The sequence below is a fragment of the Hyla sarda genome, chromosome 3, assembly GCF_029499605.1.
Source record: "Hyla sarda isolate aHylSar1 chromosome 3, aHylSar1.hap1, whole genome shotgun sequence".
In the NCBI taxonomy this organism is placed as follows: domain Eukaryota; kingdom Metazoa; phylum Chordata; class Amphibia; order Anura; family Hylidae; genus Hyla; species Hyla sarda.
Window position 1 is genome coordinate 295,460,731 of NC_079191.1, and position 16,280 is coordinate 295,477,010.

General features: G+C 40.1%; 1 protein-coding gene across 7 annotated transcripts in view; it reads left to right on the forward strand.

The window, feature by feature from the left end:
* Positions 1–16,280, forward strand: part of EGLN1 (egl-9 family hypoxia inducible factor 1) — a 501,918-nt gene that overhangs the window by 405,937 nt on the left and 79,701 nt on the right. The window contains exon 5 of one of the 7 annotated variants that reach the window (XM_056566911.1): positions 16,146–16,226. The exons of the other annotated variants lie outside the window; for them this stretch is intronic. Within the exon in view, the coding sequence (XP_056422886.1) occupies positions 16,146–16,183 (38 nt within the window). The 3' untranslated portion in view covers positions 16,184–16,226. The remainder of the gene's footprint in view (positions 1–16,145; positions 16,227–16,280) is intronic. 7 annotated transcript variants of the gene reach the window in all.

Consider the following 16,280-nt stretch of genomic DNA (forward strand, 5'->3'; position numbering starts at 1 on the left):
CACTGGTTGTTGAGCTTGAGCAAGACTGCAATTGGGCAGTTGAAACGTTGTTCCTTGATGTTGGGTCAATAAACCTTATTCACCTTTACATACTGTAGTGCTTCAGTCTTCATTTGTGGTGTGGATATCTATGGGACCCCTGACCCGGGACCTTTCTACTGCTTGCACCCACCGCTTTCAACCAAGGTTGTGCTACTCTTCCTATTTCCCTAGATAGATAGATAGATAGATAGATATGAGATAGGTAGATAGACAGATATGAGATAGATATGAGATAGGTAGATAGATAGATATTAGATAGATAGGTAGATAGATAGATAGATTAGAGATGGATAGATAGATAGCAACAGGAGAATACAGCAGCACACTGCTAGCACTGTGCTGCTCTTCCTATTTCCCTAGATAGATAGATAGATAGATAGATAGATAGATAGATAGATAGATAGGTAGATATGAGATAGGTAGATATGAGATAGGTAGATAGATAGATATGAGATAGATAGGTAGATAGATAGATTTGAGATAGATAGATAGATAGCAACAGGAGAATACAGCAGCATACTGCTAGCACAAAGATATAGATGAAACATGAGTATATAGATAAAACATGAGTATATAGATAGAACATGAAAAGCTATACAGCTGTAATGCAATAAATGAAGATATGAAACTATGAAATTATGAGGTACTTAGCTTACAAATTTGGCGCCAAATAGCGTGGACCATCCCAGACCTTGCAATGCCTGCTGTACTGTTCACACAGAGGCATATTCACAGTGTAGGGTCCGTCCAAGAATGAGGTCCCCTTACCGTGGTGGGACGGTCCACGCTATTTGGCGCCAAATTTGCAAGCTAAGTACCTCATAATTTCATAGTTTCATATCTTCATTTATTGCATTACAGCTGTATAGCTTTTCATGTTCTATCTATATACTCATGTTTTATCTATATACTCATGTTTCATCTATATCTTTGTGCTAGCAGTGTGCTGCTGTATTGTCCTGTTGCTGTATATTTAGCCCAGCAGCCTTCACCTGCAAGCCAGGTTTTTACAATAGTTTGGAAATAATAGTGCTGGCCAACTTATTCTTTGGTTAGAAAAATAGATAGATATGGCCCGCAACCAGTCCTGGTGCCTAGTGAGTAGGGGCCCTATTGGGGGGGAGAGAGAGATAAATAGATATGAGAAAGACAGATAATAGATACATAAATAAATAGATAGATATTAAAGTGTTTCCCAAATAGGGTTCCTTCAGCTGTTGCAAAACTACAACTCCCAGCATGCCCACACAGCCAAAGACATCCTGGGAGTTGTAGTTTTGCAACAGCTGAGGGCACCCTGGTTGAGAAACAATGAGATGGAGGTAAATAGTCACTATCTCATTGTTTTTCAACCAAGGGGCCTCTAGCTGTTGCATGAGATATTGCCTATTAATCTCCTACTAATCCCCAAATTACAAACTCCCATCCCCCTCCCTTCTCCCCTTCTCCCCTCTCCAGAAAGTAACTTACTATGATTGATGGATGCCTTCCCTAGGCGTAGGAAGTCTTCCAATTACCAGTGGCAACCAAGTGTCAGGGTCTTGTAGAAGGAAAAACAAATCACGTGATCATGCTCCATCAATAGTGTGAGGAGAGGGGAGGGACGTCCTCTCTGCTCTCCTTCTCTGCTCTGGTACCAGATGGTCAGCACAACGTCGGCCCCTGCGCTGATATTACAGGTACAACATGCCACAAAAAATGTCTCTGGTAGCAGCAGGCCTTCTCTGTTTGCCCCTGGAAGCAGGAGACCGCTTTAAAAAGCAGTCTCCTGCTTCTGTACTTGGACTGCAGGCTGCTGAAGGGGGGTGCAGCTGGGGCCCGGGCTCCCTGGGAGCTCGGGCCCCTTACTGGAGTACTGGCTGTACCCCCCTGATAGCGGCCCTGAACAGAACTCTTCAAATAACACCACCATTAAAAACCCCCGCCCCATCATGGATCCACACTCCATACCACTCCAATATATAAAACAAAGTAAAGTAAAACAAAACACCACCACATCCCAACCCCCATAATCCATCACATCCCCCCCTCCCCAACAAAATTAAGGCAGAAACTGAAATTCATTTCTTAAAACTAATATTATATTCCAGTCAGCAAACTTCAAGTTTCCTCTATTCAACACATAGGCAGCTAGAATTTACAGTTCTTTGCTGCCATCTACTGGCTTAAAGTATGTAACACATTGTTACAAGTCACTACCAAGCATCCAGATCACTCCAAGCATACACATGGCCTTTGTTTACTTTCCCACGACAATTACCCCACACTGTCAATCATCACTACACACATCTGCTTTACATGACCACATTGTTATTCAATTAACCCACTGACCTACATCTGTCAACCTGACATAAATTAAAGTTCACCCACATACTAGAGTTCATGCATGTGCCGAGATTTGAAACACAGCATCCCCATCCACTGCCTGACCACAGTCCCTCCTGTATAGCAAACCAACGTGTCAGCACACCTACCATAGGCTTTATTGAGCCTATTGATTTCAATGGGAAAAATTTCTCACAGTAATACGCAGCCTCACAATAAGTTGTACAGCACAAGCCCACCCAGCAGTGGACCCTGGGGCACAACTGACCCCGTGACCCGCTCTCCTGCCAAAATTTGAAATTGTCTATGTATATAAGAGAGTGTAATGCATACTGTGTGTTATGAACCTGACGAAGAGGGGTGCCCCCTCGAAATGCATTGTTCTACACCTGAAATAAATACTTTAAACTCCACACCGCATCTGTGTCTACCTCAGGCATGTGCCAACCCAGCCATTAAGTCGGATTTCCATCGGACATCTGGCTAGCCCTGCCGGGCAACCCAGACTCCACATCTGCACATCGCTTCCATTCCGCTTGCTAAGCGGGACCGACGGCTAGCTGCCTCCCGATATACTCATTCAAAGCGCGCATCAGCGTTGTGCCTGCTCGCACAACAGAAAAAGGTGAGCATCCTTTGATTTCTCTTAAAATCACCTAATCTCGATATACTACACCATTGAAGCGCCATCTCTGCTTTTTTTCTCCCTGCTCTCTCATCTTTGAAGAGTGACATTATCCGTGAGTAAGAGAGAGCATTGACGCCTCACTTGTCTTTGTAGAGAAAGTGGATTTCTTTGGCATAGAGTCAAAATAGCTTTCAGATCATGTGGAGCGAGGATAATGATAGAATGTCCAAGAATGATGTCCAAAGTTTTGTCCAAAAGGTCTTTAGCTGCTATCACAGCTCAAAGGCAGGTTGGTGCAGTTCATGCAACCGGATCTAGTCTGCATGAGTAGTATCCCAAAGGTCTCAATTTGTCTCCATGTTTTTGTTCAGAGGCATGGCCCTTTGTTTCAGAGAGGGACATATAAAATGGTAGTTCATAGTTCGGGATGCCAAGTTCTGGAGCAGACAAGATAAGGTCTTGTAGGTGGTTCAAACACTGTATGGCTTCCCATAATAGTGCTTGCTTCTGAGATATAGTTGGAATGGCATCATAGAGGTTGCATCAGTGCTGAGGCATCCGGAATCCATTGTTGGCAGTAAGTGATCATACCAAGAAAGGTCTGTAGTTGTTTGACAGAACTGAAATCAAACCAGCGCAGCAGTTCATGAAAGGTCTGCTGAGCGGGAAAGCAGGGAGGACTTGTTGCGCCCAGAGAGGTCCCTGAATAGCTAGCGGGTAAGCCCTATAATCCGTACACAGCTCCTGCTAACCCCATACTTCTGAGAACCGTCAGTGCAGAAGAACAGACTCTCGGCCATACAGCTACCTCTCCAGAGCGGTCAGAAGATCGGTGCCGGTATCTGAGAAAGAGACATACAGGAGAACCAGAGAGTGAAAGAAGGAGGGGGGGGGGGGGGGATATGTTCTGATAACCCCTGAAACAAACCAATACTAAAAAACACATTCAATGTGCTTGGAAGAAAAGGAGATTAAACCCTAAAGGATTACAACAGTTATTTACCCTCCTGGACAAACAACAACTTGGGCGCCTGTAATCCCGCCAAAAGTACAGAAAAGAAAGAAGACCACAGCCATCTTTATCTCTCTCATTATCACAGCTAGACAGAATTACAAACAGACTACAACTTTAAAAGAGGTGAAGAAACCTATTAGACCTGGATCAAGGTGGCTGGTCAGCTCTTCCACACAGGATACATTGAACCACCGTTACAACACAGGATCTGTGCACTACTAGAAACAGCTGCAGGTCTCCTGACTGGACATTTAAAGAAACAAACTGAAATAAAAAGGATGGAGAAGCGCTCCACTGTGAAGGACAATAGACAAAAGAAAGTGAGCCCCTAATGATAGAGAGACTCACCAGATGATGTTGTGCTATAGAGGCTTAACGCTCTAGCAGGCATGTAATCCTTTCGGATGGTTGGGATGGAGACTCCACCTGGATATCCACCTAGGACTGCAGCTTATCCCGCCCTTGGCTAGGCATAGGGAACATGAAGTGAAAAATTTGCACTTTTTGTGGTGCACAGGTAATAGGGATATTACAGCGCTGTCCACAACCAAGGTAAGATGAAAATATTTATTACATGTAACGCATTTCAAGGACGCTCCGTCCTCTTCCTCAGACATGCATAGGACTAAAAGTACGGCAATATATACAGCTGATCACATGATCAGGAATGACATCATAGTACATTTGCATAAAATTAACATAGCATTTACATAAAAAGACATAGAGAGAAACATAAAAGAACATTCATAAAAAGGTAAATGAATTGTTCCCAGATCACCTGTATATGACCAAGATTACATTCTTTTTTTCAAAAAATATTTTCAAAAATTTTTTTCTCCCAAAGAAAATCTTTTAGAAAAATTCCTTTGAAAAACTTTTCAAAAAACATCCCCCATAAGAATACAATATATTCTCTTATATTTAACATGTTTTTTCAATTGTTTCATTAAGCCCTCTCGGCTATAACGTGTTAAGTGTGAAAATCCAAAAGGATTCTCTATTCACTAATTTTCTAAAGCGGTCAGATTGATCAGAGGGAATACTTTCTAAAATAGAAAGTTTCAGACAGGTAGGGTCACTATTATGTATAGTCATAATGTGCCTAGAAATGCTGTGTAAAGCAAAATTCTTTTTAATATTATGTCTATGTTTGTTCATACGGGATCGAGCTGATTGAACAGTACGACCCACGTACTGTAGGCCACATTTACAGGTTAAAAGATATATATAATATACTTAGATGAACAATCTAATTTTTCTTTTAAGTTGAAGGTTTCCCCCGTTGCAAAAGATACGACCGATGCACACGGAGGAATCGCAATCCATCCGCAACACATACATCGCACACGATCGCATCGAAAGGTACCGCCAGTTGTGAATTCAGTTCTACACTGGTTTTTTGTATGTATATCCTTCATCTTGCTTGGGGCTAAATGATTCCTTAGTGTTTTTGCTCTTCTAAAAGTTAGAAGGGGATGATTTGGAAGTAAAAGATTTAAATTAGGGTATTTCTTGATTATGGGCCAATATTTATTCCTAATAATTCTTATTTGTTTAGTACTATTATTATAAGTAGTAATAAAGTTAAATTTGGGTGTAATTTTATCTTTTTTATTTTTACCATTGTAATTAATTAATTCTGTTTGTTGTAATTCACCAGCTTTTTTATATGCATTATTTAAGATCTTTTTTGGATATTTTTTCTCCCTAAAACATAGAAACATAGAATGTGTCGGCAGATAAGAACCATTTGGCCCATCTAGTCTGCCCAATAATCTGAATACTATGAATAGTCCCTGGCCCTATCTTATATGAAGGATAGCCTTATGCTTATCCCATGCATGTTTAAACTCCTTCACTGTATTTGCAGCGACCACTTCTGCAGGAAGGCTATTCCATGCATCCACTACTCTCTCAGTAAAGTAATACTTCCTGATATTACTTTTAAACCTTTGCCCCTCTAATTTAAAACTATGTCCTCTTGTGGTAGTTTTTCTTCTTTTAAATCTCCTCTCCTCCTTTACCGTGTTGATTCCCTTTATGTATTTAAAAGTCTCTATCATATCCCCTCTGTCTCTTCTTTCTTCCAAGCTATACATGTTAAGGTCCTTTAACCTTTCCCGGTAAGTTTTATCCTGCAATCCATGTACTACTTTAGTAGCTCTTCTTTGAACTCTCTCTAGAGAATTTATATCCTTCTGGAGATACGGCATCCAGTACTGCGCACAGTACTCCAATTGAGGTCTCACCAGTGTTCTGTACAGCGGCATGAGCACTTCTCTCTTTCTACTGCTTATACCTCTCCCTATACATCCAAGCATTCTGCTAGCATTTCCTGCTGCTCTATTACATTGTCTTCCTACCTTTAAGTCTTCTGAAATAATTACTCCTAAATCCCTTTCCTCAGATACTGAGGTTAGGGCTGTGTCAAATAATTTATATTCTGCCTGAGGATTTTTACGCCCCAGGTGCATTATCTTGCACTTATCCACATAAAATATCAGTTGCCAGAGTTCTGACCATTCTTCTAGTTTGCCTAAATCCTTTTCCATTTGGCGTATTCCTCCAGGAACATCAACCCTGTTACATATCTTTGTGTCATCATCAAAAAGACACACCTTTCCATCGAGACCTTCTGTAATATCACTAATGAAGATATTAAACAATATTGGTCCCAGTACAGATCCCTGAGGTATCCCACTGGTGACAAGACCTTGCTCTGAATATTCTCCATTGACTACAACCCTCTGTTGTCTGTTACACAGCCACTGCCTAATCCACTCAACAATATTGGAGTCCAAGCTCAATTACTGTAGTTTTTTTTATTGAGTAGTTATAAGTCTTCTATGTGGGACAGTGTCAAAAGCCTTACTAAAATCTAGATATGCGATGTCTACTGCCCCTCCGCCATCTATTATTTTAGTCACCCAGTCAAAAAAAAATCAATATGATTTGTTTGACATGATCTCCCTGAAGTAAACCCATGTTTTTCATCTTGCAATCCATGGGATTTTAGATGTTCCACAATCCTATCCTTTAGTAGGGTTTCCATTAATTTCCCCACTCTTGATTTCAGACTTACTGGCCTATAGTTGCTTGATTCCTCCCTACTACCTTTCTTGTGAATGGGCACAAAATTTGCTAATTTCCAATCTTCCGGGACGGCTCCTGTTACCATTGATTGGTTAAATAAATCTGTTAACGGTTTTGCTAGCTCACCACTAAACTCTTAACAATTTTGGGTGTATCCCATGGCCCCTGTGATTTATTTGTCTTCACTTTAGAAAGCAAACGTAGAACCTCTTCCTCTGTAAAGACACATGCATCAAAATGATTCCTTAGTTTTCCTCTCTAATGGAGGTCATTTTCCTTCTTTTTCTTCTGTAAAAACTGAACAGAAGTATTCATTAAGGCAGTCGGCTAGCCCCTTATTCTCTTCTACATACCTTCCTTCCTTTGTTTTTAATTTAGTTATTCCTTGTTTTAATTTCCTTTTTTCATTTATATATCTGAAGATTGTCTTATCCCCTTTTTTCACAGACTGAGCTAGTTTTTCTTCTGCCTGTGCTTTAGAAGTTCTTATAACTTGCTTGGCCTCTTTCTGCCTAATCTTGTAGATTTCCCTATATTCATTGCTCTGGGTGGTTTTATAATTACTAAATGCTAGTTTTTAGTTTTTTTTATGATTTTGGCCACTTCTGCTGAGTACCACAGTGGTCTCTTCCTTTTTCTGCTTTTACTGACAAGTCTAATGCAATTTTCTGTTGCCTTCAATAAAGCGTCTTTTAAGTAGTCCCATTTCTCCTGAACTCCATGTAATTTGTTCCAGTCTGATAGGGACTCATTTATGACTAATCTCATTTTGGAAAAGTCTGTTTTGTTTTTGTGTGGTGTGACTCCTTCACTGTTCTCATTAGACCACACTGATTGGTGATCACTAGATCCCAAGCTTTCGCCAACAATAACATCATATACCAAATCCCCATTTGTGAACACCAAATCCAAAATGGCCTCCTTCCGCATTGGCATCTCATGATCTTGTGGATAGGGATTAACTTCTAATGGTGGGACAATACCTTTAATAGGTCATTATTTTTTGGGAAATTGTTCTTTATTTATAACAGGAGTGGAGAACCTTCTTGTGCCAAGGGTCATTTGGAGATTTATAAAATTATTTAAGGGCGAAACCATGCCCACATGTGATGTGCAATAGGTTTCCGCTGCACATGATGATCAGGACAAGCACCTGCCAAGGTGGAGTGCCGGAGAGCACAAGAGGTAGGACCTTTCCTGCTCCCCTGACCACCCCTTTACTTAACTCACCTAATGTGATGGCTAAAACTGCTTCTTTTTGGTGAGGTGTGGGAGATATAGTTATATAAAACAGTTATATAAAATTTTAGATTGCTCTCTGTAATCCTCTAGAGAGGTGCAGTTTTTCTTTATTCTTCTGTATTGCCCATATGGGATGTTAGTCAACCACTTCGGAAAATGGCAACTATCGAATCCCAGAAAGCTATTAACATCCACTAATTTAAAATGCGTTTTGGTGCATATTTTCTGGTGCATATCTTAAAAAATTTCTAGGTCTAAAATCATATAAATACACGATATTCTACTTCCAATAATGGCAGAACAATTATTAATTCTGCCTGGCGAAAAAATGGCACTAATACCAACAATCACTCTGCAAATCACCAATATGTCACTAACCTAATAACTAAATCCCCACAAATTTTGGAATAAAATTTGCCACTTGTAAATATAAATGAAAATAAATTTGGACATTCTCATATTACAGTGTCTGAATTACCTCCTATTTTGGAGCTCGAAGCACCTGACTCCCCTTCACCCACACGATTGATGCAAGTCGGACCTGGAACAACAGTTCCTGACGAGCAGCTACACGTGCAGTCTGAACTGTTACAACCACGAATGACCGCACATTCTTTAATTAAACTAGATATGGAAAAATTTTCACCTTATCCACTTTCACCTACCATTTTAATCAAAAAAAAATTATCAATCTTTGAGCAAAGAAATAGGAGATTTAACTCTTCACAAAAATGAAAATTTAAGAAATTTTGACACTCCAACCCTAAGACTGGAGGAATGTCAAGCTCTAGATTTATCCATTTGCACTATCCATGACACTTCTGCACTCTCTACATCTGATATTGATATACTTTCAAATACAATTCATGCAGTGACTAACTCTACTGATACCACTGACACTGATAGTTTTTTAGTCTCCCGACCTGTGAATGTGGGGTCTCAAAAATCACACATTACTTTCCCCTAGAGAGTTCACACATACCATCATCCCTAAAAGGAAAAAGAAAAATCATAAACGAGGATGCAGGGGGGGAAGAAAAAAACTGCACATATAACCACTAATCATTCAGCCAAACTCTTTAATCTATCGGATTATATCCTCAAAGAAAATGAAATATCTCTTTTAGCAAAGGGTCTTTCCTTTTGCCCTACGTCCCACCCAGATCAATTTCAACTATTTCTTGATCTAAATGAATACACAAGGAAACTCAGTTTGGCCAGACATTTTTACATTCAGGACAATAAATCCCAGAAAATGTGTGAAATACAGACTAATGAACCACCTATTGTTGACAACTATAGACATGTTGAAGTAAAACCTAAATCTTCTTTTTCTCCTTTAACCCCTTCCCGCAGAATGTCATATATAAACGCCGGGTTGTGCAGTGCGTTCGCGCATCCCGACGTTTATAAATGACATTCAGTTAACCCGGCGATGCGCAGCATCGCACGGGTTAACTGGCAGAAGTCCCGCTGTTTCCAGCAGGGGACAACTTCTGCTTCACCCCCAGGACCATCCATTGATGGTCCTGGTCAGCGATCACTGTGATTGGTCCCTGTGGGGTGAAAGTTCAGATCCCCCGCACTGCCCGCCCCTGGAAGTCGGGCAGAACGGGGGACGATGGCTGCGGGGGCTCGCGGCATAGACTTACCCGAACCAGCGGCGGGACCGAGGAGCAGCGCGGGACCGGCCACGTGGACGAGCAGCGACGGGACCGGAGGTAAGTATATGGTCCTCAGAAGCAGCAGTGAAGATCTTCACTGCTGCTTCTAGGAGTCTGAAAACTACAACTCCCAGCATGCCTAGACAGCCTTTGGCTGTCTGGGCATGCTGGAAGTTGTAGTTTTGCAACATCTGGAGGGCCCCAGTTTGGAGACCATTGTATAATGGTCTCCAATCTGTGCTCTTCCAGCTGTTGCAAAGCTACAACTCCCAGCATGCACTGACTGTCCAGGCATGCTGGGAGTTTTAGTTCAGCAACATCTGGCCCTTCAGATGTTGCCGAACTACAACTCCCAGCATGCCCTTCAGCTGTCTGGGCATGCTGGGAGTTGTAGTTTTGCAACAACTGGAGACACCCTGGTTGGGAAACATTGTCTGTTTCTAACTCAGTGTTTCCTAACCTGTGTGCCTCCAGCTGTTGCAAAACTATAACTCCCAGCATGCACTAACAGACCATGCGTGCTGGGAGTTGTAGTTTTGCAACATCTGGAGGGCCCCAGTTTGGAGACCATTGTATAATGGTCTCCAATCCGTGCTCTTCCAGCTGTTGCAAAACTACAACTCCCGGTATGCACTGACTGTCCAGGCATGCTGGGAGTTTTAGTTCAGCAACATCTGGCCCTTCAGATGTTGCCTAACTACAACTCCCAGCATGCCCTTCAGCTGTCTGGGCATGCTGGGAGTTGTAGTTTTGCAACAACTGGAGACACACTGTTTGGGAAACATTGTCTGTTTCTAACTCAGTGTTTCCTAACCTGTGTGTCTCCAGCTGTTGCAAAACTATAACTCCCAGCATGCACTAATAGACCATGCATGCTGGGAGTTGTGGTTTTGCAACAGCTGGTGCACCCCCCCCCCCCCCATTCACATGGACGAGGGTTTTACAGTGGATTTCTCGCTGCAAGTTTGAGATGCAGCAAATTTTGCGCTGGGAAACTCGCTGTAATCCCCCACCCATGTGACTGTACCCTGAAAACACTACACTACACTACCACAAAATAAAATAAAAAGTTAAAAACACTACATATACACATACCCCTACACAGCCCCCCTCCCCCAATAAGAACGTCCGGTACACCACTGTTTCCAAAGCAGAGCCTCCAGCTGTTGAAAAACAACAACTCCCAGTATTGCCGGACAGTCGTTGACTGTCCAGGCATGCTGGGAGTTTTGCAACAGCTGGAGGCACCCTGTTTGGGAATCACTGGCGTAGAATACCCCTATGTCCACCCCTATGCAAATCCCTAATTTAGGCCTCAAATGCACATGGCGCTCTCACTTTGGAGCCCTGTCGTATTTCAGGGCAACAGTTTAGGGCCACATATGGGGTATCGCCGTACTCGGGAGAAATTGCGTTACAAGGTTTGGGGGGCTTTTTCTTCTTTAACCCTTCATGAAAAGGAAATGTTGGGGTCTACACCAGAATGTTAGTGTAAAAAAATTTAATTTTTTACACTAACATGCTGATGTTGCCCTATACTTTACATTTTCACAAGAGGTAAAAGGGAAAAACGCCCCCCAAAATTTGTAATGCAGTTTCTCCTGACTACGGAGATACCCCATGTGTGGGCGTAAAGTCCTCTGGGGGCGCACAACAAGGCCCAGAAGGGAGAGTGCACATGTACATTTGAGGTGATTTGCACAGGGGCGGCTGATTGTTACAGCGGTTTTGACAAACGCAAAAAAAACAAAACCCCACATGTGACCCCATTTCGGAAAAGACACCCCTCACGGAATGTAATGAGGGGTGCAGTGAGAATTTACCCCCCACAGGTGTCTGACGGATCTTTGGAACAGTGGTCCGTGAAAATGAAAACTTGTACAGCCCACTGTTCCAAAGATCTGTCAGACACCAGTGGGGGGCAAATGCTCACTGTATCCCTTGTTACGTTCCTCAAGGGGTCTAGTTTCCAAAATAGTATGCCATGTGTTTTTTTTTTTTTGCTGTTCTGGCACCTTAGGGGCTTCCTAAATGCGACATGCCCCCCGAGCGAAATTTGCTCTCAAAAAGCCAAATATGACTCCTCTTCTGAGCATTGTAGTTCGCCCATAGTGCACTTCAGGTCAACTTATGGGGTACCGCCATACTCAGAAGAGATGGGGTTACAAACTTTGGGGGATATTTTCTGCTATTAACCCTTGCAAAAATGTGAAATTTGGGGGGAAACACACATTTTTGTGGAAATTTTTCTTTTTTTTTTTACACATGCAAAAGTCGTGAAACACCTGTGGGGTATTAAGGCTCACTTTATTCCTTATTATGTTCCTCAAGGGGTCTAGTTTCCAAAATGGTATGCCATGTGTTATTTTTTTTGCTGTTCTGGCACCATAGGGGCTTCCTAAATGCGACATGCCCCCCGAGCAAAATTTGCTCTCAAAAAGCCAAATATGACTCCTTCTCTTCTGAGCATTGTAGTTCGCCCATAGTGTACTTCAGGTCAACTTATGGGGTACCTCCATACTCAGAAGAGAAGGGGTTACAAATATTGGGGGGTATTTCCTGCTATTAACCCTTGGAAAAATGTGAAATTTGGGGGGAGAAACGCAAATTTTAGTGGAAAAAAAACATTTTTTTTTTACATATGCAAAAGTTGTGAAACACCTGTGGGGTATTAAGGCTCACTTTATTCCTTGTTACGTTCCTCAAGGGGTCTAGTTTCCAAAATGGTATGCCATTTGAGGTTTTTTTTGCTGTCCTGGCACCATAGGGGCTTCTTAAATGCAACATGCCCCCCAAAAACCATTTCAGAAAAACGTACTCTTCAAAATCCCCTTGTCGCTCTTTCCCTTCTGAGCCCTCTACTGCGCCCGCCGAACACTTTACATGGACATATGAGGTATGTCCTTACTCAAGAGAAATTGGGCTACAAATATAAGTATAAAGTTTCTCCTTTTACCTCTTGTAAAAATTCAAAAATTGGGTCTACAAGAACATGCGAGTGTGAAAAATGAAGATTGTGAATTTTCTCCTTCACTTTGCTTCTATTCCTGTGAAACACCTACAGGGTTAAAATGATGACTGAATGTCATTTTGAATACTTTGGGGGGTGGAGTTTTTATAATGGGGTCTTTTGTGGGGTATTTCTAATATGAAGACCCTTCAAATCCACTTCAAACCTGAACTGGTCCCTGAAAAATAGTGAGTTTGAAAATTTTGTGAAAAATTGGAAAATTGCTGCTGAACTTTGAAGCCCTCTGGTGTCTTCCAAAAGTAAAAACTCGTCACTTTTATGATGCAAACATAAAGTAGACATATTGCATATGTGAATAAAATTTTTTTTTTATTTGTAATATACATTTTCCTTACAAGCAGAGAGCTTCAAAGTTAGAAACATGCTAAATTTTCAAATTTTTCATCAAATTTTATGATTTTTCACAAGGAAAGGATGCAAGTTACCACAAAAATTTACCACCATGTTAAAGTAGAATATGTCACGAAAAAACAAGCTCGGAATCAGAATGAAAACTAAAAGCATTCCAGAGTTATTAATGTTTAAAGTGACAGTGGTCAGAATTGCAAAAAACGCTCTGGTCCTTAAGGCCAAAATGGGCTTGGTCCTGAAGGGGTTAAGCTCACGTGGTAATTTTATTGACACATTTTATGCGATGGTAAGCGATGAATTTCGAAAGATTAATGCTATTAATCCAACCTCCCATATGGAAAACAACCTTACAAAAAAAAGAAAAAACTGGTCTAAAAAACTTAAAAGAAAACGATCAAATAATAATTAGACCTGCTGATAAAGGAGGAGGAACAGTTATTTTAAACAGGGAGGATTATATTGAGGAGGCTTTACGTATCTTATCTGATCGTGATTATTATATAATTCTACCATCAGACCCCTCTTTAGAATTTTTTAAGGATTATAATACTTTCATTCAAAAGGCAAACCAAAATGGTATTTTAAATAAAAAAGAAAAGACCTTCCTGCAAGTGCAACATTATTCTCTACCTACATTTTATTATCTACCAAAGGTACACAAAAATATAAAAAAAAACTCCGGGTCGCCCCATAATATCGGGTATGAATGCTATCACTTGCCACTTATCGCATTATGTTGATCTGTTTTTACAGTCGTATGTTTTAAATTTGCCAAGTTATCTGAAGGATTCCACACAATTAATCAAGGAATTATCACATTTATCTATTGAGGGAGACTATCCATTTCTGACTCTTGATGTGAGTGCTTTATACTCTAATATTTTAGAGGCAAAAGGCCTAGATGCAATTAAAATATTTTCTGGAGAATGATAAATTAATGGGAGACATGCAAGCTCAATTTTTATTAGATTCAATTAAATTTATATTAAATCACAATATTTTTTCCTTTGATGGTGTGGTATACCGGCAGATCAAGCTGTGCGATGGGCACACGTTTTGCACCCAGTTATGCAAATCTATATATGGGTGTATTTGAAAGTGTGTCCATCGCACAGTCCCCTTGGTTTTTAAATGGCAATATTTTATACTTTAAGAGGTTCATTGACGACCTGTTTATTTTATGGAAGGGTCCATATACAGAAGCAAACATTTTTGTAGAATAGCTAAACAATAATGACTGGGGTCTTACTTTTACTATGAATTTTTCGTCCTCTTCCAGTGTTTTTTTAGACCTAGAAATTTTTCAAGATATGCACCAGAAAATATGCACCAAAACGCATTTTAAATTAGTGGATGTTAATAGCTTTCTGGGATTCGATAGTTGCCATTTTCCGAAGTGGTTGACTAACATCCCATATGGGCAATACAGAAGAATAAAGAAAAACTGCACCTCTCTAGAGGATTACAGAGAGCAATCTAAAATTTTATATAACCGTTATAGGGAGAAAAAAATATCCAAAAAAGATCTTAAATAATGCATATAAAAAAGCTGGTGAATTACAACAAACAGAATTAATTAATTACAATGGTAAAAATAAAAAAGATAAAATTACACCCAAATTTAACTTTATTACTACTTATAATAATAGTACTAAACAAATAAGAATTATTATGAATAAATATTGGCCCATAATCAAGAAAGACCCTATTTTAAATCTTTTACTTCCAAATCATCCCCTTCTAACTTTTAGAAGAGCAAAAACACTAAGGAATCATTTAGCCCCAAGCAAGATGAAGGATATACATACAAAAAAACAGTGTAGAACTGAATTCACAACTGGCGGTATCTTTCGATGCGATCGTGTGCGATGTATGTGTTGCGGATGGATTGCGATTCCTCCGTGTGCATCGGTCGTATCTTTCGCAATGGGGGAAACCTTCAACTTAAAAGAAAAATTTGATTGTTCATCTAAGTATATTATATATCTTTTAACCTGTAAATGTGGCCTACAGTACGTGGGTCGTACTGTTCAATCAGCTCGATCCCGTATGAACAAACATAGACATAATATTGAAAAGAATTTTGCTTTACACAGCATTTCTAGGCACATTATGACTATACATAATAGTGACCCTATTTTAGAAAATATTCCCTCTGATCAATCTGACCGCTTTAGAAAATTAGTGAATAGAGAATCCTTTTGGATTTTCACACTTAACACGTTATGGCCGAGAGGGCTTAATGAAACAATTGAAAAAACATGTTAAATATAAGAGAATATATTGTATTCTTATGGGGGATGTTTTTTGAAAAGTTTTTCAAAGGAATTTTTCTAAAAGATTTTCTTTGGAAGAAAACATTTTTTGAAAAGATTAAAAAAAAAAAAAGAATGTAATCTTGGTCATATACTGGTGATCTGGAAACAATTAATTTACCTTTTTATAAATGTTCTTTTATGTTTCTCTCTATGTCTTTTTATGTAAATGCTATGTTAATTTTACGCAAATGTACTATGATGTCATTCCTGATCATGTGATTAGCTGTATATATTGCCGTAATTTTAGTCCTATGCATGTCTGAGGAAGAGGACGGAGCGTCCTTGAAACGCGTTACATGTAATAAATATTTTCATCTTACCTTGGTTGTGGACAGCGCTGTAATATCCCTATTACCTGTGCACCACATAAAGTGCACATTTTTCACTTCATTTAAAGAAACAACACCTTTTTTTCCCCTTACATTGTTACCAGCAGGTCTGGTACCCAAAGGAATCAACTTGCAGCACAAATAGGAAGTGCCATTTAACTGAAAATATTCAACTGTGAGAATGTCTGGTAAGCTGGCATTGCCAGAATTCTTATTAGTATTCTTCTATAATTTACTGTACT